Source organism: Carcharhinus amblyrhynchos, chromosome 19, assembly GCF_965287045.1.
Source record: "Carcharhinus amblyrhynchos chromosome 19, sCarAmb.v2.hapA, whole genome shotgun sequence".
NCBI lineage: Eukaryota > Metazoa > Chordata > Chondrichthyes > Carcharhiniformes > Carcharhinidae > Carcharhinus > Carcharhinus amblyrhynchos.
Genome location: NC_137342.1, coordinates 31738428 through 31763159, shown reverse-complemented (window position 1 = coordinate 31763159; position 24732 = coordinate 31738428). Strand labels below are relative to the sequence as shown.

Sequence of the window (24732 nt, the reverse complement as noted above, 5' to 3'; positions counted from 1 at the left end):
CTGATGTGTCATATTTACAGTTATTAACTGGAAGTTAGAATTTCTTTTTAAATTTTGTTGGTCTGTATGGAGCTCACAACAACTACCAAGGATGTATTCGTCAGTTTGGCAGTTGTTTCTATAGAGTTGTAAAATTTGAACAGTTGGGTTAGCTCTTGTATGCAGTGTCTGAGCTATTGGGGATGTGAAAATGGTATTGGTTTGCTAACCAACAATGAATGGTAGGAGGCAAAGAATGAAACCAGATTAAAGAGAATTTCTCTTGATTAAAGGTTCAGTAAGTGCAATTTGTATGATTCAGGCTATCTTCCATAGCATGTCATGTAAATTGTGATTGTGGCAGAACTGCCTGCATCACTGCAGTTTACAAGGAAACCCAATTGATCTAAGGGTACTACTATGAGAAGGATCAACTTAGGCCTTGCTCAGCTTTATGCTGCATAATCTTTAGGCACTTCATAGATGCGTTTTGATCTTTGGGCATGATCAGAAGATGTGCAAGATTGTATCCTCGTTTGGATGGGAAGAGACTATGTCAATATGATTGATGTTGATCTCAATCTGAATGTTTATTTGCGCTCATTTTTATAAGATCTGTTAATGATTTTGAAATTATGTTTCACCTTTTGTTTTGTAGGGTCGTTTGTGAATTAAGTGAAGTTTCACATGACCAGAGTAATTTTGTCCACATTAAGATAACAAATAACAAAGGTGGTACTTCCAAAAGCAAGTTCACATATACTGTGAGTATCCATTTTCTACACACGCTTCTACCCAATTTCAAGTTCCATCATTTTACATTTGCTGGCTGAGAGTTTAACCTCACGGTTTCATTAAGGGGAAGTTGTGTCTGACAAATTTATTGGAGTTCTATGAGGATGTGTCTAGGGCGGTGGATAGAGGAGAGCCGTTGGATGTGGTCTTTCTTAATTTTCAGAAGGCGTTTGACAAGGTGCCTCAAGAGGTTAGTGCAGAAGGTCAGGGGGCATGGAGTTGCGGGTAGGGTGTTAGCGTGGATAGAGGATTGGCTGTCAAATAGGAGGCAGAGTGTGGGGGTCAGTGGGTGCTATTCGGATTGGCGGTTGGTGACTGGTGGAGTGCCCCAGGGGTCGGTGCTGGGGCCTCAGCTAGTCACCGTTTATATAGATGATCTGGAGGAGGGAACCGAGTGTATGGTGTCGAAATTTGCTGATGACACCAAGATTGGTAGAACGGCAAATTGTGTGGAGGGTGTGGAGAGTCTACAGAAGGATCTAGATAGGCTGGGCGAATGGGCCAGGAACTGGCAAATGGAATTTAATGTTGGCAAATGTGAGGTGGTCCACTTCAGTAGGAATAATGGTAGGAAGGACTATTACTTACGTGGCGAAAAACTGCAGCATGCGATGGTGCAGAGGGACCTCGGGGTCCTTGTGCATGAGTCGCAAAAACCCAGCCTGCAGGTGCAGCAGGTGGTCAGGAAGGCAAATGGGATGCTGGCCTTCATAGCGAGGGGGATTGAATATAAAAGTAGGGAGGTCTTGCTGCGGCTGTATAGGGCACTGGTGAGGCCGCAGCTGGAGTACTGTGTGCAGTTTTGGTCACCGCACTTACGCAAGGATATTTTGGCCTTGGAGGGAGTGCAGAGGAGGTTTACTAGGCTGATTCCGGAGTTGAGGGGGTTGAGCTATGAGGAGAGGCTGAATAAACTAGGCTTGTACTCGTACTAGTTTAGAAGAATGAGGGGAGATCTCATTGAGACGCATAAGATGTTGAATGGGATGGATAGGATAGAGGTGAAGAGGCTCTTCCCGCTCAGAAAGGACAGTAGGACTAGAGGGCACAGCCTCAGGATAAAGGGGGGGGTGGTTTAGAACGGAGTTGAGGAGGAACTTCTTCACTCAAAGGGTGGTGAATCTCTGGAATTCTCTGCCCGTTGAAGTGGTGGAGGCTGCCTCGCTCAATATTTTTAAGACGCGGGTTGATAGGTTTTTGATAGGCAAGGGGATTAAGGGTTATGGGGAGAGGGCGGGAATGTGGAACTGAGCCACGACAGATCAGCCATGATCTTATTGAATGGCGGGGCAGGCTCGAGGGGCTAGATGGCCTACTCCTGCTCCTATTTCTTATGTTCTTAAAAATCAGCATTTTATCTAATATCCCAAATTTTATACTGACCTTGTATTTTAGAAAGAAAGAATGACCATGTGTGCAGAGCTAACCTTTTCTCTTCAAAATTATCCAGGAACCAAATCCTATGAGTATTACTCCACAAGAAGGGATATATGCTGGAGGAACAAGTCTAACAATCAGTGGAAAAAACTTGAATATTGGAAAGCAAGAGGATGTGAAAGTGATGTTGGATAAAATACCATGCATCCTGTAAGCTGAACAAGTTGTTGTAATTGTAATAGACTGTAAAATAAGACAATACAACACTCACTCTGAATTGTCAAAGTCATAGGGGTCACATATCGACACCTGTAATTCACCACGAATGTTGCGTAGGGAAGTGCTGCTTTTGATGGTTTGTGATTAACACGGGTCAGCTATGTTTTTATTTTATTCTCCAATATTTTCCACACTCTGCTGAAGGCATCAGCAGTCTTGCAGAGTCACTGCTGCTTCACAGCACCAGGGATCCGGGTTCAATTCCCAGTTTGGGTCACTGTGTGGAATGACTCCCCATGACTGTGTGGCTTTCTTCCGGGTGCTCCGGTTTCCTCCCACATTCTGAAAGATGTGCTAGTTAGGTGTATTGACCTAAATAGACACCAGACTGTAGTGATTAGGGGAATTTCACAGTAACTTCATTGCAGTGCTAATGTAAGCCTTCCTTGTGACTAATAAATAAACTTTATCTTTAACACAGTTCCACAATGTGATCTCCTGCGGCTACCTCGCCCAAGGAGTTACTCAAATGTAAATTCTGAAACCAGTGAGTCGCTAGGCTATTCAGGGAGAGTATTATAATTCAGCTTCAAGATGTATTCACTTGACATGCCACGTGTACTCTCCAGCAGGGACTGCATGTATAATATTGGCCACTTTTGCCCAGCTCCCTCCCCTCTCTTGCTTATTGGCCCATTATTGTGCCCATTCCAATGCTCTGGTTCAGGTCAGCTCACTGCACATTGTTTATCAAAGCTGCGACTTTCCTCATCTTTAGAAGTCTTTTACAACTGCAAAATCATCAAGGGTGCCCCAGTTGTACTGAGGTAAACTGTTTTGTTTTTGCCTTGTGTCTGAAAGCAAAACCTACGCTTGGTTCCCAGTTTAAAACATAAAACAGATATTAAAAAAAGAGGTATCCAAAGATGCGCTTGAGGTGCTTTTGTGCAACCATTTAAAGAGAAGCATAGACAAAGGGCTGGCAAAGGTTACATATCTATTCAACTGACTAGTGTTTTGAAAGAGGAAATAATGCAAGAGAAGTGAAGAAATAGTTTCATTTAAAGAAAATGTCAGGTCATCTTGTAGTGTTTACCAGATTGAATGTATATTCCCTAATGTTGTATTTGAAAATAAAGCATTGCATGGAACCAGATAGCATGGTGGCACAGTGGTTAGCACTGCTGTCTCACAATGCCAGGGTCCCAAGTTCAATTCTGGCCTAGGGTGACTATCTGTGTAGAGTTTGCAGTGCTTCCAGTGTCTCTGTGGATTTTCTCTGGGTGCTCTGGTTTCCTCCCACAGCCCAAAGATGTGCCGGTTAGGTGGATTAGCCATGCTAAACTTGCTGTTAATGTCCCAAAATGTGTAGGTTAGAGGAATTAGTGGGGTAAATGTGTGGGGTATGGGGTAGGGTGGAAGGTGGGCCTGGGTATGGTGCTCTGTCAGACTGTCGATGGGCCGAATGGGGGGATTCTGTTCTATGGTGGTAGCACACTCACCTCAGAAACTTATGGATTCAAGTTCCCAGTCAAGGACTTGAGAAAATAACCTAGATTGACACTGAAGGAATTCTGTACGCTTGAAAGTGTCACCTTTCAGAGGAAACATTGGACCAATATTCTCTCTGCCTGTCTGGATAGATGTAAAGAATCCTGTGACCAGTTTGAAGAAGAGCAGAGAGCACTTCTGGTGTCTTGAGTCATGTTTATCCTTCAACCTCTGGCAAAGCAGTTATTGAACTTGTAACGTGTTGCACTACAGTTGTTTGTAGGAGCTTTTGATAAGCAGATGGGTTGCTGTATTTTTAATATTTGCACCTCAAAAATGAAGTCAGGATGCATTTACTTCCCAGTCCAAGAAATATTTAAACTCAAGTGCTCAGATCTGTTAAGCGTATGGTACGTACACACTGAACGATGGTGATTGGGGCTCCCAACAAGTTTCAATCTATGCTCAGTATTGAAGTGGATGGAAATTTTCAGATCCAAATTCTCATTAAAAATTACCATTTTTTTTTCCCAGTGCTGCATTACTATCATTGCATTATTACACCAGAAGTTAAATATAATTTCATGCAAAGACAAATTAATAACTTAATAGCTCAGCCAACAAGCTGAGATCATTATTTTCTGTTGAATTCATGATATCAGTATACCTTCATATTTCTTGTTGCTTTTAATCTCAGTGCCGCCAAGTGAAACTTCTAACCGTTCTAATTCTGGCCCCTTTAGTTTGGTCTTATCTTCCCACCTTACATCTTCAACTAAGAATATAGGAGGATGTTTTGCTGAAAGGGTGAAAGCTGGTGCTACATGGGAGCTGTGCTATTACATCTTCCCCTGTTGGAAAGTCTAGTATAGCATGCAGTTTTGGACCAAATTGTTAATTATCCATCACGTGAAATTGCCTGGAAGAGCTATAGTGACAACTGCAGGTTTAGTACGTAGGTGCTGATTAGGAACAGTTCCCATTGAGTGGTAGATATGGGCTCCTCGGGCCCACTTCTGCTGAAGGTTTGGAGTGTGCTGATTGGCATGCTTCAGGAGGGCCCAACACTGAGCGAGTGTGTGGACAGGTTACCAAGTGTGGAAATGAAGCTCCAGTTGGAAGAGTGCTAGAACAGTGAGGATGTCCTATACCTGCAGAAGGAAAGGAACCCACTTTGCTCTCCTGCAACAGCTGATGTTGACCTGCCTGGCGTCAAGTTCCCCTCCCATTCCTTCTGCAGACCAATAGGGTCCTCGAGCCAGATGTCCATACCTAACCACCCCCTTTATTCAGGTGACTAAAAGTTGACCAAAAATTTAGCACAGTACTTGCTCTTTTTAGGTAATGCCCTCAGAAGAATTTTTGGGATTAAAGTTGGTTGAGTTTGATGAAATCTTGTCAGACTGTCCCAGGAAGTCTCCTAACACAGTAAGATTCCTCTTCAAGCCTCCAGCAGTAAGGGAATGTTGACAGCTGAGCATGTCTTTAAGTAGGATTTGAAATCCTCAGCAATGACTTGTTTACTCTTGTTCAGCTGCTCACTCAGGAGAGAGGGATAGTTGAAACAGTAGTGACACAAATGTCATGCAGCCACTTTAATAAGCGTTAGCGGGCAATCTAATTGCCCCTCGACAATCTGGCAGGCGATCGTTCCTAGTATGTGCTTCATCTCCCATACCAAGAACTGTTTTGTGCTAAATGAACATCGCAGTTGAAGACTTTTAAGTTGGACAGTTCGGAGATTCTTCAAGTCTAAAGTTGTCCTCGTGGTGTTTATGCAGGATATTCTGTTTTAATATCAGTGCTCGTGTTTCTCCACTAACTGGGGTTGGTATGTCTCCAGTTAACTGTGATGTGGAGATGCCGGCATTGGACTGAGGTAAACACAATAAGAAGTCTCTCAACACTAGGTTACATGGAGAACGAGCAGTGCTCCGAAAGCTATTGTGTTTTGCTACCAAATAAACCTGTTGGACTTTAACCTGGTGTTGTGAGACTTCTTACTCCAATTAACTGTACCGTCAGTGCTGTAAGGTTCTGTTCTCAGTTCATAGTTTCAGTGATCACCATCTTAAAATCACAGTGTAGCTTCACACTCTAGCATTAATTATTTCAAGACATTACTGTTTTAAGAAACGTATTTTTCTAATGATTACAAGTTCATTACTACATTAAATCACACCACATTAACTGCTGACTTTCTGATGAACCCTTTCCTTACAATTGGCTGTTAAATACTTAGCAACTTCCAGAGATCATGGAAAAGTACTGTATAATTGCAAGACACTTTTTTTTACTATTTCCAATGGGCATTTGCTTTTTCCATGGTGTGTTTAAAGAACAGTTAGAAACTGTAGTATTCAACACTGGGACAGGCTGATGCTACAGAAGTGTACCTGTGGGCTGTGTTGTTGAAAATTATTTTAATATACTGTGTATTCTTACATTAATTTTGTGAATTGGTACTCATCATGAAACCATTGAACTACATTACCATTCTTGGTGGCCTCCTGGCTCTAATGTTCCTTGTTAAAATCTCTGAGAAGGAGTTTGTGCTTGAGGTTAAAATCCCACTAATGCTTTTCTTTTTGTTTTCTTCAGGATGGTATTTAATGAAAGCCTGATCTGCATCACGGGCCCTTATAAAGAAACACAAGGTGCACCCTCTAAAGGTGGTGCCAAAAATCACACTGTTTCTGTACACTATGGAAAAATCACAAAGAAAGTGGTTAAGCAGCAACAATTTGCGTATGTCCCCAATCCAGTAATTGACATGATCGATCCACTTAAAAGTATCTACAGGTAACGTTCTATATTGTGCGCTTCAAAATGACTTGGCCTCCACCCAAACCCTTCCCCAGTAAAGCCATTTCCTGACAAAAACCTGGGGGCCTCATTTATACAGGACGTGATCCACTGAGGTTCAAATATTCACTCCTATCTGGCACTAAACAGCCAAAACACAGTCTCTTTCTCCTTATAGATAGGTATTGTCAACCTGGCAGTTTGCATATCATTCTGTTCAATATTTGAAATAAATATTGGGAAAAGGTGTGAGACTGGCCCTATCTAGGGAGCCTCTGCAGGGCTAGAACAGGAATGATGGGCCAAATGGCAACCACCTGAGCTCTAAAATTGCACAATTCTACAATTGAGGAGGAGAGAACAAATCAGGTCAGCTAATGCTTATTGTAGAGTACGATTGGCTACAGCAGCTGAGCTTATGTAGTTGCATACAGTCAAAATTCAAATTTCATGTCTGCTAAATGGTTTTAAATACATAAAAAATGAATGTGATAGTCCAGCTTCAAGCCTGGACAGCAATCTCAATCGAAGTCAAAAAGATGAGACACCGTGGACGGGATTTACCGTGCAACCCTCCCCACGTTTAATGGTGGTAGGAGGTGACCTGCCATTGGCTGATGGCAGGATCTTGTGGTCCTACCACTGTCAGACAAAACAAGTAGTACAGCACAGCAACAGGCCCTTTGGTCTTCCAAGCCTGTGTCAATCATGATGCCCTAACTAAAACTAAAGGAAAATCTGCCCTCACTCAGTTCGTATCCCTCTATTCCCTTCCTATTCACGTACCCATCCAGGTGCCTCTTGCTAATGTGCCTGCTTCCACCACCACCTCTGGCAGCGTGTTCCAGGCACCCAACACTTTCTACGTGAAAAACATTTCCTGTACATCTCCCTTAAACTTCCCCCCTCTCACTTAAAGCTGTGCCGCCTTGTGATTGACACTTGCACCCTGAGAAAAAGCCTCTGACTGTCCACCCTGTCTATGCCTCTCATCATTTTGTGCATCTCTATCAGGTCTCCCCTCAGCCTCTGTCTTTCCAGTGAAAGCATCCTAGTTTATTCAGCCTCTCCTCATAGACAACACCCTTGCGACCAGACAACATCCTGGTGAACCTTCATTGCACTCTCTCCAAAGCTTCCATGTCCTTCTGGTAGCGTGGTGACCAGAACTGCACACAATACTTCAAATGCGGCCTAACCAAAGTTTTATATAGCTGCAGTATGATTTCCCAACTCTCGTACTCAGTGCCCTGGCTAATGGAAAGCAAGCATGCCATATACCTTCTTAATCAGAAGGCACATGGTCTCAAAATATTTATCAGTTGTTAGTTGATTATTATCCCAGGTGTAGTTCACAAGCAAAATAAACTAGTCTTTCTCTTCGTGTGATTAACTTTCTTTCTGCTTATCTTTTGGCTACCTGTGTTGCCACTTTATGGAACTGTGAACCTGCACACCCAGATTCCTTGGTATGTTAATGTTCCTAAAGGTTCTATCATTTAACAGTATAATTCACACCTAAATTTGATCCTCCAAAATGCATCATCTTGCATTTGTCCAGATTGAACTCCATCTGCTGTTTCTGTGCCCAACTCTCCAATCCCTCTATATATTGTATCCTCTGACAATCCTTGGCACTATCAGCAACTCCGCCAATATTCATGTCATCTGCAAACTTACTAATCAGACCACCCACATTTTCTTCCAGATCGTTTACCAACAACAGAGGTCCCAGCACTGATCCCTGCAGAATACCACTAACTACAGATATCCATTCTGAAAAACCCTTTCCACTGCTATTCTGTCTTCAATGACCAAGTAAGAAGTCTCACAACATCAGGTTAAAGTCCAACAGGTTTATTTGGTAGCAAATGCCACTAGCCTTCGGAGTGCTGCTCCTTCAGCAGGTGAATGGGGAGTTCTGATCACAGGGCATATAAAGGTAGACAGTTTACAGAATACTGATTAGAGCGTGAGTCTTTACAGCTAATCAAGTCTTAAGGTGAAGACAATGTAAGCGGAGATAGCATTAAGCATAAAGAGATGTGTATTGTCTTGAGACAGTACAGTTAGTGACATTTTGCAAGCCCTGCCAAGTCAGGGGGGTTACAGATAGTGTGACACGAACCCAAGATCCTGGTTAAGGCCGCCCCCATGTGCGGAACTTGGCTATCAGTCTCTGCTCAGTGACTCTGCGCTGTCAAGTGTCGTGAAGGCTGCCTTGGAGAACGTTTACCTGAAGATCAGAGGCTGAATGCCCGTGAGTCTTCAACATGTCACTGATGAAGATAAACATCTTGCCAAGGCCATCCTCACACCCCCACTTCTTGCCTTCAGACAACAGCCTTCAGGAGAACAGTGACCACGACACCACACAACGCTGCCACAGCAACCTCTGCAAGACATGCCGGATCATTGACACGGATGCCATCATTTCGCGTGAGAACACCATCCACCAGGTACACGGTACATACTCTTGTAATTCGGCCAACATTGTCTACCTGATATGCTGCAGGAAAGGATGTCCCGAGGCATGGTATATTGGGGAGAGCATGCAGACACTATGACAACGGATGAACGAACACCGCTCGACAATCACCAGGCAAGACTGTTCTCTTCCTGTTGGGGAACACTTCAGCGGTCACGGGCATTCAGCCTCTGATCTTCGGGTAAACATTCTCCAAGGTGGCCTTCACAACACACGACAGCGCAGAGTCGCTGAGCAGAGACTGATAGCCAAGTTCTGCACACAAGAGGACGGCCTCAACCAGGATCTTGGGTTCACGTCACACTATCTGTAACCCCCATGACTTGGCGAGGCTTGCAAGATGTCACATTGTCTGGAAACAATTTACATCTCTTTAACCTATGCTTAATTGTCTGCACCTTTAAGACTTGATTAACTGTAAAGACTCGTATTCTGTAAATTTTTTATGTGGTTAATATGTTTAACCTATGCTTAATGCTATCTTCACTCACATTGTCTGAACTTGTAAGACGTGATTAACTGTAAAGACTTGCATTCTAATCAGTATTCTGTATTCTGAGTGTGTGTCTTTATATGCTCTGTCTGTGATCAGAACTCCCCACTCACCTGATGAAGGAGCATCACTCCAAAAGCTAGTGGTGTTTACTATCAAATAAACCTGTTGGACTTTAACCTGGTGTTGTGAGACTTCTTACTGTGTTTACCCCAGTCCAGTGTCATCATCTCCACTTCAATGACCAAGCCAGCTTTCTATCCATCTAGCCAGTGACTCTGAATCCCATGTGATTTAAATTTTTTTTGTGAATGGAGTTTCCTGATGAGTGGACCCCTTGCTACCAGGAAGTCTGTGGCAGAAGGTTTGTCATCAGCGGGATCTTGCGATCCCACCATCATGAACAACCGGAAAGTTCCAGCCCATTATCTAGAAGGAATTTAATTTATTTGTGGAGCATAACTGAGGCCAGTGAAAAGCTATAGAGTGTCGGTTCACTTAACCCCTTCCAGTGTTTAATGATGAATAAAAAACAGATGCTCCTGTCCCTAAGTATGTCCAACTGAGCACACAAATCGCAGCACAAGTATATGAAACTGCTTTTCGTTGGCTCTTGGTGCAACCCTCTTGAGAATTTGCAGTGTAATTTCAACATGTTGGACTGAAAGCATGTAACTGGAGCCTACAATGTGAATCAGTGAACATAATCTGTATTGCTTTCCTCCAGTAAGTATACAGCTTCACAAATCACAGGACAGGAGTTTTAGATTTATGATGCCTTGTCAATAACTAATAGAAGTGAATATTTGAACTGCTTTTCCCTCCTTTCAGTGGGGGAAGGAATGAATTACCTTACCAACTTTGAGTGTCCTTTCCTAGTTAACTCTGAATTAAATTATTCTTTGTGGTGAAATTTAAAACAACTTTGCCAAACATTTAAAAAAAATCGACTTATATGGTCTTAAAATATTTATCAGTTTTAGTTGACTGTTATCCCAGGTGTTGTTCACAAGCAAAACAAACTGGTTTTTCTCTTCCTAGGATTAACTCTCTTTCTGCTTATCTTTAGTCTCAGTTTCTTCAGTTACCTTGCATTCTTTCTCTCCCTCTATACTCAATGTTGGCGAGCGACAGCATATTCTCTTTTTTACATCAAACAATGTTAATATGCTGGTCATAATTTGTTTTCTTGATGTAGTGGGGGAAGAAATATCACTGTGACTGGACAGGGATTTGATGCTGTGCAAAAGCGGATTATGAGAGTAATGGAGAACAGACAGCCAAGTGGATTACTTCTAGAAAAGGTACACTTTGTTTCCTACACACTGTGATGTAGCCATCTCCAAGAAATGAGGTTCATGTAATTACCAAACTTATCAAGTGTGTTCATGCCAAAGTGAAATTATTTGAAGTGTGAACATGTGGCGCAGTGGTTAGCACTATTGCCTTACAGCGCCAGGGACTCGGGTTCGATTCCCAGCTTGAATCACTGTTTGTGCAGTGTCTGCAACACCTTCCCATGTCTGCATGGGTTTTGTCTGAGTGCTCCAGTTTCCTTCTACAGTCTGAAAGATGTGCTGATTAGGTGCGTTGGCTATGCTAATTGCTCCCTCAGTATACCCGAAAAGGCACCAGAGTGTGGCAACTAGGGGATTTTCATTGGATAAGTTCCTTGCACGATTAATGTAAGCCTACTTATGATACTAATAAATAAACTTTTAACCTGTTTAATTTTGCCTCTTACTGTTTGTTGAGTTTGTTGCTTATTAACTTGTCAATTTCGTAAAATCCCTACAATGCAGAAGGAAGCCATTAGCCTGCACTGACCTTTACCCAGGCTTACCACGTATATTTATCCCCCCCAGCCTATCCATTTTGGGACACCAAGGGCAAATCTAACATGGCCAATCCACCTAACCTGCACATCTTTGGACTTGGGAGGAAACTGGAGCACCCAGAGGAAATCCACACAGGCATGGGGAGAACATGCAGATTCCACATAGGCAGTCACCCAAGGCTGGAACTGAACCCGGGTCTCTGGCGCTGTGAGGCAGCAGTGCTAACCACCGCTGTGCCACTGTGTGTATATATATTTGTATAAGTTCCTTTCCAGAATGTGTGGTTTGTTTTTTACCCTATTTCCAATCTGTAGATGGCAGCCTAGCAACCAATCAAATCATTATATCTGCTGTATGAAGTACAGCCAAAGCTGTCAGTTCTAGAAGATGAGAGGTCATTGTTGACATTGTGCAGTTGTGAAGTGGTTGAACACACCAGGTGACAAGACTATATAGTTAATAATTCATGACTAAGGCCTAAAGCAATGAGTTAAATCATGGTGCCTGCCAAAGCTTTTCATCTGGTTTTCATTTGCTTCATATAGTTTATGTTTTGCCTAAGTAGTGCCATCCTCTCCTCTTGAGTCAGAGGATTGTGCAGTCAAGCCCAAACATTACTGCTTCCAAACTATTTAACTGCTATTAATTATTTGAATGTCATATCAGAAGTATATTTTTAATCTAAGCAAATTTAATAATTTGAATATACTTCCATCGCAGACATTGACGTTGCTGCAGTTGTTGTTTGGAAGGAAGGCATTCTTTTTTGTAAATAAAACCTTTAAATTTTTCTTGCAGAATGAAACTGAAGCATTGGAAAGTTCCAATAATTCAATGCTCATCTTCCCATCGCCTCCTGCAGACCAGAAGAATGTTTGCATCTTTGTAATATTGGACAATTTTAATGAAAACAAAACCTTTGAATACGTGGAAGATCCAGTCTTTGAGAATTTTACAAATTCTGTACTTGTGCTGAAACAGCCCCCGATTTTTGTTAAGGTAATTATTAAATAGCTTTGAAGAAGTCACATGGACTGGAAATGTTAACTCTGTTTCTCCCTCCACGGACGCTGCCAGAACTGCTGAGTTTTTGCAGCATTTTTTGTTTACATTTCCGATTTCCAATGTCTGCGGTGTTTTGTTTTGAATTTAATTATTAAGTTGTGTTTGTACATTTTGAAAGATTTTATTTCGCTAACTCTGTCTCACCTTGTTTTACATTGCACTACCCATTTAATTCATGCTCCCAATATACTGGGTTAAATTTTTTGATTTAGCTTCATCCAGTTGTTGGATGTTATGATGGCATAATTAAAAAAATGGTTAGAAGTTGTTACACCAAATTCTCAGCTCATATAATTTCCTAGCTGGTTTTGCAGTTACACAAGTGGCTTCCATCAATTTGCCAAAATAATCTAATCATCTTTCCTTCACGTTCAACAATACAATCCACTGCTGAATCCCACACCATCAACAAACTGGGAGTGATCGTAGACCAGAAACTTAACTGGACCCCACACGTCAATACTGCGGCTAAATGAGTAGATCAGAGGCTGGAGATTCTGAAGCGAGTAACACCCCATCTGACTTCCCAAAGCCAATCCACCATCAACAAGGTCAAACCAGAAATATGATAGGATGCTGTTCATTTGTCTGGATGTGCAACTCCAACCACACTCGAAGATATACACCATCCAGGACAAAGCAGCTTGTTTGATTTGACACCCTATTCACCACCTTACACATCTCCACTAGGAGTACAATGGGCAGTGGTGTATGCCACCTACATGATGCATTGCAGCAATTTGACAAGGCTTCTTCAACAGCATCTTCCAAACTCTCAATTTTTACCCACTTACAAACAAGGACAGCAGCTGTATGGAAACGTCAGCATCTGCAAGTTCCCCCTCAAATTCCCACACCTTCCTGACTTGGAACTCTTCCTTCATTGTTGCTGGGTCACTATCCTGATGTTCCTTATCCAACAGCACTGCAGGTATACTTACACCGCAAGAACTGCAGCAGTTCGTGAAACTGACAGATCACTACTTACTTAGGGGCAATTAGGGATGGGGATTAAATACTAACCTTATCAGTGGCACCTACATGACATGAACAAATTAATTTTTAAAAAGTTAAATTAGACCTGTTATCCGTCTAAGTATTCATGCAAGTTTCTTGTACTGTAATCACATTTCAAACAGGTGTCTTGGGTTGTTTGACTGCCCTGATAGCTGTTGCACCCAATAATAAGAGTTGCATTAATATTTGAACAAATCTGTGCCACTCTACTGATACCAGATAATGGCATCATCCTATGCTATGCATGACTGGCTACACTGACTTTGCATCAACAAACATTCAGATCCTCGACTGTGCTATCTACACGCAACCATGCAACTATTGTAGTTGCCTGTAACTTGCATTCCCTGAAATTCTGGCCATTATAATAGCAACAATGGTCAATTGCATTCTCAAATCCTTTGTTTTTGAGGCTAGATGCAATCATCTGCCCTGGAATGGCCACTGTTTTCCCTAATTCATCATTTTTTAATCATTGCCACTTTGTCAGCTATTAAGTAAGAGTTTTGAGTGTTATCTCCTTATCACTGGCTAGAATTGTTTGAATCATCTGTATTAATTGGGTCAGATACTCTTGTAAATACTAAGCCATTTCAAAGGGTTTTAGAGTCGAATATGTTGCTGAGAGTCTGGAGGTTACATCTCCTTGGGATGCAGGCATCACTAGCCATGTTAGCATTTATTATCCTGTACACCTAAACTGTTAAAGGATGTGTCCCAGGATTTTGACCCAATGACAATGAAGAAATTGTGATATTTCCAAGTCAAGATGGTGAGCAACTTGGAGGGGAACTTCCAGGTGGTGGTTTTCCAAAGTGTATATGGCCATTGTGCTCAAAGTGCTTTTTAAGGAGCCTTGAGGAGTTCCTGTGGTGCATCTTGTACACCATTGCCACAATGTGTCAGTTGTAGAGGAAGTGACTGGAAGGATTTTTACAACAATCGATGTTAGCTTCACAGTTACCATTACTGAGTCAGGTTTAATAAATTGAATTTTTAATTTCCTTCAGCTGCCAATGTGGGATTTGAATCCATTCTCCCATCAGCCTTGATCTTATTCCAGTGACATTACCAATGCACCACCCTCTCCCCATGTCACTGGAAAAATCTTTGGTGTGAATGTAAAATTTCCAAAGTGCTTCTCAAGGAAGAGTAACAAGCTTGTCTGGCCAACATTCATCCCTCAATCAATTCCAGCAAAACTCAGTGATTGGTCACTTTATTTCAGATATTCTGGGACCTTGCTGTGTGCAAGTTTGTTGCTATGTCTGCCTACAGAACAAGTGATTGTGTTTCCAAGTCAGTTTATTGAAAGTGAAGCACTATTAGATGCTATAGAAATGCAAACTCATTATCTTTCTCTGTAATGTTGTCCACAGTACTCCACAGTAAGTGGTTGATTTGAAAGCTACCTATTCCTCTATTTTAAGCAGTTTTGCCACTCTCTTTCAATGCACAAATGTGAAATACATGAAATCCACAGTAATGTGGAGTGATCACTAACCTCCAGCTTTCAGTAGATTTTCTGTGCCACTTATTTATTTTTCTATTTAAAAGTATGATTTGGAAACGATGGCTTGATATTTGTAACAGGCATCCTTTGCATAATTGGGAACTGGGCAAATTTTAAAGCCTGGTTAATTGCCATGAGGGAAAATCAGTGGCAGGAAACCACCTTCAGGCACCCTTTGGGTTTGGCCTCTGACAACTGGATACGTCAGTACTCTCAGCAGGATGGGAACAGTGATCATGATTGAAGGGGGTCAGGGGGAGCAATGCTAATTCTGCACCTCTTGGCCCAGTGGGAGCAATGGGAAAGGCACGGACCTTGTGGAGCTGACAGCTCCCAACTCCCTTTCACTATCAGCTTTCATAGTGCCTGGGAAACCCAAGCAGTAACAATGAATTTCAAACCAGCTTCTAGAATGCACAGAGACACTCTGGTTCACCACAGTGTCTGATATCTGCTGTGTTTAAATAAGGCAGTGGCTGTGTGCCCATTGCCCATCTTTAACCCTCCCCTGGCCCATTTCCAAGTTTGTAATTTTGGTGGCAGTTACAAAGATTTGAATTTGAAAGGAGGGAGGAAAGTTTTTTTCAATACTCTGGTTGATGCTCAGTTGGATCATTTTCCTGTTTGCTACTAACTTTCCATTGTTTAATGTTTTAGGGCAAACGTCTAAATGAGGCGATGACAGCAGAAGAAGTGAAAGCTTATATTGGAACAGAAGAATGCAAAGTTACAACGCTTTCCGTGAAGGACTTTGTATGCACTCCCCCAGAAAAACAGCCAGCACCCAAGAGGGTAAAGAGGGATGCAAATGATGATCTTCCAGAATTTATCGTAAGTACCTTCAGTTCTTCCCACAGTTCATTTTTACATATTTCAGTCAGCTTGTTATGGGTCTGAAAACCTATGATCCTGTCCCCTCTGCATCTATGTGGAACCAGTAACCCTGGCCCTGTTGAGTTACTCAGGCGAGGCAGTTTGTTAATCTTGGCAAGCATCTACTGCAGAATCAACATAGCCAGTCTGGATATAGAAGCTAAATGATGGCGATTCATGGTGTGCCATGCTGGCCAGCTATGGCACTGCAAAGCCTGAAAGTTTCACTGGAAATAGCCACACAAACTTTAAACGTGTGCCTTTTTATTAGAAAGCCAACTTCATAGTGATTCGTGTTCTGTTGAATGGTCCTTATACGTGTGTAATCTATGCTAAAATTCCATGAAATGAGAATAGAGTACTTGGCCCATCAAGCCTGCTTCTTGCACGTACTGTCTACAGTGAAGCACACTTGAAGATAGTCATCAATCCCCACAGGGCTATTTCCCTAAAAGTAAAAAAGATTAAGAGGAGAATTAATGTAAGAATTTAAAGTTGGTAAGGATTTTGATGAGTGAATGGAGAAACCAACTATTTCCTCCTGGTTAGTTTGTGTCAAGGATCAATAATTCAACAGCATTAAGAGAATGGGGCACGGGATTAAGGCAATTTCCTTATGCAAAGAGTTGGTGGAGCTCAGAACTCAGTGTAGTTGAAGTAAGAGCCATTGCAGCATTGAAACAAAAAGTGAATAATGAAGCAGAGGAAGAAAGGAACACTGGAGTTATTTTTGGATTGCCCAAGAAAGAGCTGGTACAGATCATTCAAGGACTGACATCCTTTTTGGTTTGTAAATTTCAATCATTGTTTTATTAAACTCCAGCCTGAACCCTCCACAGGCAACAATCCCACATTTTTCCCCCTTTCCCTATCCCTTTATCTATCGCTCAGAATCTCTTGGCTGAGAGTCTAAACCTGACCAAAAAAATTACTGTTTTTGGCTTTACTTTGCACTTGGAAAGTAATAATGGAAACAATTTAATTGCCATCTGTGCCCTCCAGAGTAATACTAAATAAAATATTTTCTGTCCTGTTGCCACCTTTGTTAAATACCATTAAACATTAATACATTCTGAAAACTGCTCTTTTCTTACCAGGTTAAAATGGGATACCGTGAATATTACCTGGGGAAAGTAAAATATGACACTCCTGCACAGCTGCCCCTTGGACTTATTTTGCCACTTGTACTGATTCCAATGTTGTTGATTATTGGTGTTTCTATTTACTGCTACAGGTATGTGGAATATTTTCAATAAAGTTGAAACCAGACTCAAAACCTTTCATTCATAGAACAACATTTCTTTGTCATCAAAGTAAATAATGTCAAGTTCATTCTTTGCAAAGGTGAAAACCAGAGTTTTTGAAAAGCACTATTATTTTTGTTTCAGACGTAAGAGCCAGCAAGCAGAGCGAGAGTATAAGAAGATTCAGCTGCAGTTGGAGAGTCTCGAGGAAAGTGTGAGAGATCGATGCAAGAAAGAGTTCACTGGTAAAAATGCTCTATTCCTGATGATTGTTACTGAGTTCACTCCAGTGTCTCAGCCTAAATTTATTCCTGAATCATCCAGTCACTATCACGTTGCTGATTGTGGGAGTTTGCTGTATGCAAATTGGCCGCTGTGTTTTCTTACAGTATGGCTACACTACAAAGACACTTAATTGACTGTAAGGTGCTTTGAATATCTAGTGGTCATGATATATAAATGCAACTTTTTTTAAAAATTTCATATCAAATTTTAATGTTTATTTATTAGTGTCACAAGTAAGCTCACTACAATGAAGTTAATTGTGAAAATCCCCATATGTAGGTCAAGATAATTATCTGATTAATAACAATTAACCATAAAATCAGCTCCAGCCACTCCATGCCACTCTACTCAGTGTCCCTAGCGCTGCAAGTAGATCATTCTTGGTGGCTGACTATGGGTTATAAATACCTTAAAACATTTAATATGTTAAAAGCACACAAATTAATACTATGTTAAGAAAAGTTTTTAACACTTCTCTTTCAGTGTATCATCACTTAGGATTTTTTTTAACGATATGCATCAATGTAGATGTTTGGAAGGGCTGTTTTTTTTAAGTGAAGTTAATAGATAGCAAATAACAAAAGAGAAACCAATATTCAATCACTTGTTTGAAATTGGTTGGATGATCTGTTGCAATCTTGTTTGAAAACCCTTCTGTTTTTCAGATCTGGTGACTGAAATGGAAGATCACTCAAATGAACTGAACGATGTGGGCATCCCCTTTCTGGATTATAAAACCTACACAGACCGTGTCTTTTTCTTACCTTCGAAGGATGGTGAAAACGATGTCATGATAACTGGTAAACTGGACATTCCAGAGGCAAGGCGACAGACAGTAGAGATAGCCCTCAACCAGTTTTCCAATTTACTGAACAGCAAATCTTTCTTGATAGATGTAAGTCATTTGAACTAAAGTCAATTAATTTTGTAGGATGAAGGGATTGGAAAGAATGAGGAGCAGAACCGAACATGACTTTGCATGAGGAAGTAAATTGGATTGTACACCAATTCAAGTGTTCCATTTAGTGCAAAGGTTGGAAGTATAGCTTTTAAGCAAAGTTATTTTTGGTTAGTGACAAACTGTGTAGTCCTTGATGTTAAAAAAAATCCTTGGACAATTTTCACTATATTGTGTCACATATTCTCTTCCAGACCAGGGAATTTTTATGATTCCTTTCTATTATTGATTGGAAGCAACGGGATTGGTTTTAATTTTCAGCTGTTTGACCAATTCAGCTGGTGACCAGGGTCTCATTACCATGCTCATCAGTGAACTACAGACTCAAAAAGGGTACACTGCAGCTTGCCGACTCTAGGCTGTTGCAGTATTGGAAACGTGGAGAACAATCTGGCCAACAGAAAGTCAATCCAGAGTGGCAGCAGCCCTCATTATTGTTTTGGAGTTTAGAGAAACACTTCTTATGAGGAAAGCTGGCACTGTTTGTATCCATTGGAATTTAGAGGAGTGAGAGAGGGTCTTACTGAAGCATACAAGATCCTGAGAGGAGTTGACAGGGTTGGTGCTATGAGGATGTTTCCCCTTCTAGGAGAGACCAGAACTAAGGCACACAGCTTAAAAATAAGGGGCTTCCTATTTAAATTGGAAAAGATGAGACTCTTTCTTTCTCTTAGAGACTTAGCATCTGTGAAGCTCTCCTTCCCCAGAGTGAGGTAGAGGCAGGGTGATTGGATATTTTTCAAGTAAATGTAGATAGATTCTTGCCTAACTGAGGAGTCGAAGGGAATTTGGGGAGGTGTGTGTGTGTGTGTGTGTGTGTGTGTGTGTGTGTGTGTGTGTGTGTGTGTGTGTGTGTGTCAGGGTTGGGGGGGTGCGTGAATTGACAACAGGAAAGTGGCATTGAGACCGCAGTCCAATCAGCCATGATCTTATTGAATGGTGGAGCAGGCTTTGGGAAGAGTGGGGGAAGGTGTGTCAAATGTCCAATTCCTGCTTCTAAGTTAAATATTCATTCTGGTTCTGAATGGAAGCTCTGAGGAAGGGGTCATCCTGATTTAAAATGTTGGCTCTGTGTTCTCTCCACAGATACTGTCAGATCTGCTGAGATTTTCCACCATTTTCTGTTCTTGTTGCTGGTTCTGAAGGGGCTTGACAGTGTAGACACTTGGGGGTTTGCTTCTGCTGGTCGCAGAAGGACACGGTGTCAGGATAAGGGGACAATCAGTTCAGACAGGAGATTACATTTTTTTTCATGCAAAGGGTTATGACTCCTTGAAATCCTTGATAGATATTTGGTCTCAGGGAATCAAGGTTTATGGGAAATGGTCTGGAAAGTGGATTTGAAGCCCAAGATCAGTCGTACACATGACTGTACTAATGGTAGAGCAGGCTTGATTGGCCAAATAGTTTACTCCTGCTCCAATCCCTTGTGTTCTTGCATTCTTACAAATATGATATGCTTTTTTAGTGTCCCTTCGGTTGCTCTGCCAATTTGTCTTTCTAAATTGCAATTGGAGGTATGTCATTGGACCTTGATCTGTGCATTAAAAGGGCCTGCTGCCTGAAGCTAGTGGGAGTTTTGGCTGCTCAATACTGAATAATTTCAAGACCACTCTCACCCCATTTACATCAAGCAGTTCATGGACACCTACTCCCATGTCTTGAATACTAGCAATAACTCTTGTTACCTCAGTCAGTTAAAGAGCAGTTGGGGAAACTGGGCACTACTCTGGTTCACTTCTGGACGTAATTTGATGGATGGGATGGACATTTCTCCCTGATTGTGACTAAATCCTCCATGAATTAAGATGGGAAAGTCTCAACCCAGTTCCTAGTGGTTTTGAGCCCAAAGCACAATCTTAGCCCTAATTTATCACCATTGACAGAGAAATTGTGATCTCAGAAACACCATAAAAAAGGTGTTGTGGATATTAGACTGATTCAAACTGCAACAGTAAACTGGAAAGAATGCTTTATTCTGCAACATGTGCATCTTTGAGTACAAAATATTAAACTTAATAAATTTAATTATTCAAAGTCTTTCCTGATGGCTTGAGTGAGTTGCTGATCCATTTGTAACAGGACCCATCCCATCTTGCTCCCCGGTCTAATTTCGGAGGGTAACAGAAGGAACGCAAGACAAATTGCTTGGTTTATGGAAGGGAAAATCATCCAGAGTTCCCCTGTTTCTGATTATTATCCTTCTCTCTATTGACCGTGCCCTCCCCACCTGCGTGCACAAATAATGTCTACATTTGCTGTCAAAGGCTGATGCCAATCAACACTTTGCAAAGCAACTGAGGATGATCAGTGGAAACTGTTCCCTGCAGGGAGTTGATGAGGGATTCCCCCGCCCCTGGTTTTTTACCTGGGGAATGCTCAGTTCTCAGGTGCACAGCAGAGTCAAAAGAGGGGGAAGAACTTTCACACCAGGCCTCCACTCCCTTCGGATGGTTGCAGGATTTCTGTTGTTGAACAATGTAGAAACGTTCACTTCTACAACAGGTGCCAACAAGTAAATAAAATGGGAGCCAAGTAACATTCCCTTCTCTTATCTTTCTGTTTGAATACAAAATGTTTATATATTAGGAAGGGTGCCTGGAATATGTTGGCCTTATACCGTGCTTACAGAATGAAAGTAACTTTGAGAACTTGCAAAACAGTACCTACTAAAGATCTTCAAACCTGTATGTTTGTTGTGGTGTTTGGAGGTTTTCAGCAGTGTTGACATTTTATTCCAGTTTTCTTACTACTGGAGAATATTTGGCCTAGGGTACTAGATATCATGACCTAACCAAAATTAGTTGTGCTGCACCCAAATGACACAAGTGCAGGAGGAGAAGAAATGAGTCTCAATATCTTCAAACAAGGAAGTAATTTGAAGAGAGTGAGGAGAAATTGTCTTCCCAGAGTTTTGTGCAGAGTTTTAGAATTCTGCACAAAAATTTGTATAACATTTCTATCAAGCAAAATTTACCAAATGTCATAAATGTCCCAGCTCATGCAATGTTTACTGAACAAAGAACAGATATTTAATACATCAAACACACTTTGCATTGTTGGTCACTTTATTAGTGTGCTTTATTTTTAATTCAGTTTCATTATGGGCATTTGATCCAATGGAATTTGAGTTGTGCATTGAAGCAGTCCAGTATGCATTGTTGCTGTAGTTTCCTGCAGTTATAGTGCCAACGTTTAATTGAATTTTCTCCCCCATATCCACACTGGCTCTCTTGTTCATGAGTATGAAATTGCTCAACTAAAACAATGTCAGACCTGTCTCTTGCTGGCCCACCAGGGGGTCCACCTAGAAGATATGAAATAGCATTTTGATCCTCCCAGCATGGGCTGGTTTTTCCTTCTCTGTCAGTGAGGATCGGTGAAATTTGAAACCTGTCCCAGATAGCAAACCAGAATCTAGCCTCTTAGCGTTTGTACCGTCTTTTTACATTCTTGGTAAAGCCAACCAAATTTCATATTTTTTAACAGTTTATTCACACACTCGAGAATCAGAGAGATTTCTCAGCAAGAGAGAAAGTTTACTTTGCATCTTTGCTGACTATTGCTCTGCATGGAAAGCTGGAATACTACACTGACATCATGAGGACGCTGTTGCTCGAGCTCATGGAACAATATGTTGCTAAAAACCCAAAGCTCATGCTCCGAAGGTATGCAAGGCCTGCACTTAAACAAGGAAAACCTTAACTGAATTGTTAAAATTAGGCAATCTGTCCTCAATGTAATTCTTTAAACCCATGATATAGTTTACGTGAATCTGCACTTTATCCCTCCAAATCTTTTTTGAGGTTCAGTGCTGACTGGAATATTCCAGAAGGCATCTGCCCAAGGCTGTGCACAATGAAAAATTAATCTCTTCAGTTTTCATTTCCAATTCGTTCAAGAAAGAGCAAATGCCTTGTTAGCTTTTTATTTAACCTCACACAAGCTTTAAGTGATAAATACCCAAATCCCCTTGTTTTAAAATCTTTTTACAGGATTGTAGCTTCTACCGTGCTTTGTCAATAGTTTTTGTTTACCTTCAGTCTTGATCTGCAGACCTTCCATGTTTTTAATCATTAACATTTCTCTCTATTTTTATTTGTGCTGCCTGCCATGCTCTTGCTTTCATTTTAAGTGGATCACAAATGTTTAACTAACTAACTTCCATTTGGGATATTTATTTTTTAATTATTGCAATTTTATTTCAGATTCACAGCACGCGCACTGTCCTTTCTTGTATTAGAATATATGGCACGATGGTACATGGTTAGCACCGCTGTCGCAAGCAGCAGCAACCCAGGTTCGATTTTGACCTTGGGTAACTATTTGCATGTTCTCCCCATGTTTGGGTTTCCTCCAGTTTCCAACCCAAGAGAGGGTTTCCTCTCTTTTCCTCCAACAGTCCAAAGATATGCAGGCTAGGTGGACTAGCCATGATAAATTTGCCATTTGTATCCCAAGATTTGTAGGTTAGGGGGATTAATGAGTAAATATGTGGAGTTACAGGGATGGGGCAGGAGGTGAGCCTGGGTTGGATGCGCTATCAGAGTCGGAGCAGATTCAATGGGCTGAATAGCCTCCTCCTGCATTGTAGGTTATTTATATGAATTTGTTTTACTGCAACTACAGTAACTTTATGAATAATGATGTAAGATTGGATGTAATGGAACACAAAGGATTATGAAATTGGTTTTGGAGCGAATGTGAACTTTGTCACTTTTTTTCTGTTAGATGTGAAACTGTTGTGGAACGAATGCTTTCCAATTGGATGTCCATCTGCCTGTACCAGTTTCTGAAGGTAACTCCAAATATTTCGGTAAACCCAGTTCTGTCTGCATTTTCATATTGTCTCAATCGATGACTGAAGGGTTTATTTCCATTTGTAAAATTCAGGATTCTGCTGGTGAACCACTATATAGACTATTCAAAGGGCTTAAGCACCAGGTAGAGAAAGGACCAGTTGATGCAGAACTGAAAAAGGCAAAGTACACACTAAATGACACTGGATTATTGGGAGAAGACGTGGAATACCACCCGCTGGTAAGTCTGCAATCCCACGAGATTTATAAAATGAGAGATGAGTAACTTTTTCACCCCCCTCCTCTCTACCCCCTTGCCTGACTGGTACATTTACAGTGTATTTTTGGCATGCACAGACTTTAGTTCCCAACCATGTCTTTGGTTGAGATTGGCTAACTCTGTACTGGCAAGGGGTCAAATCTTTCTGGAAATTTCTGGGTCTGACTGGCTCGGCATTAGCTGCACTAACTCACCAAACATTGGCAAATGCAAACATGAATTTAAAATTTAGGTTTGCTCTGAATGTTAACTAAAGAAATAAACACATTTAATCAATGGATGTCGTTTAGGTGTATGAATGCAGATTGTTCCTTTCTGTCAACATCTTGAAATTAATGCAACTCATTAATATCCTAAGGAACAACCAATTATAATTCATAGACTCTTGAAGGTAGAATTATCATTTAAAAAGTTTTTATTTTGGAATTTGTTTTGGAAACACCAGGATTTTATCAGCATTCATTCTTTCTGATTTCTGACTTGAATAGAAAGGTCAAGTCAGTCAACCGTGAATTGAGTGAGGAAAGGTTTACCTTTTCAGAATTAGGCAGAGTGTTACAAGAGAATCAAAATCAATTTAAAAGGGATTATATTCTAAATTATTTGCCGAATCATATTGTAATATCACCCATAGATACTGATAACTCTTTAAAAAGGGGTATGAATTTCTAGTGACTGACTCTTGGATCAGTCTTGCAGGAACAGTCCAAAGTTACTCCCAGCTTCCATTGGGCTCACCAGACCATCTCACTGAGTTGTACTGTCCAAGTTCCTCTCCCTCAACCTTGAGAAATCCCGATCTGACCTCCAATAGCACAGCTCACTCCATTGACTCCCTTTACATGCCAAGTTGCATCTTCCAGTGTGCTTAAATTGCTGCAGGTCATGTCTCTTCGACCAGAGAACATTGTCTCACCTGCACTGTCTCTGCTAGCAAACAGAGAAACAGCCTTTCCCTTTGCTGACTGCAGTGGCTGGTATTGCTGTCCCTCTGTCATAGAAATCATAGAACCCTATCGTGCAGAAAGAGGCCCTTTGGCCCATCGAGTCTGCACTGAACACAATCCCACCCAGGCCCTACCCCCAAATCCCTACATATTATACCCACTAATCCCTCTAACCTACTCATCCCTGGACACTAAGGGGCAATTTCTTAGCATGGCCAATCAACCTAACCTGCACATCTTTTGACTGTGGGAGGAAACCGGAGTAC

The 24732-nt window shown here is 41.3% G+C and overlaps 1 protein-coding gene across 4 annotated transcripts in view; it reads left to right on the top strand.

The window, feature by feature from the left end:
- LOC145355420 (plexin-B2-like) overlaps positions 1-24732 on the top strand; it is a 253321-nt gene that overhangs the window by 213353 nt on the left and 15236 nt on the right. For all 4 annotated transcript variants that reach the window (XM_080207503.1, XM_080207502.1, XM_080207505.1 and 1 more), the window contains 12 exons: positions 638-743; positions 2225-2361; positions 6463-6663; positions 10846-10951; positions 12284-12484; positions 15738-15911; positions 17051-17187; positions 17342-17442; positions 18148-18377; positions 21930-22108; positions 23172-23238; positions 23334-23480. In XM_080207503.1, coding sequence (XP_080063629.1) covers positions 638-743; positions 2225-2361; positions 6463-6663; positions 10846-10951; positions 12284-12484; positions 15738-15911; positions 17051-17187; positions 17342-17442; positions 18148-18377; positions 21930-22108; positions 23172-23238; positions 23334-23480 — 1786 coding nt within the window. The remainder of the gene's footprint in view (positions 1-637; positions 744-2224; positions 2362-6462; positions 6664-10845; positions 10952-12283; positions 12485-15737; positions 15912-17050; positions 17188-17341; positions 17443-18147; positions 18378-21929; positions 22109-23171; positions 23239-23333; positions 23481-24732) is intronic.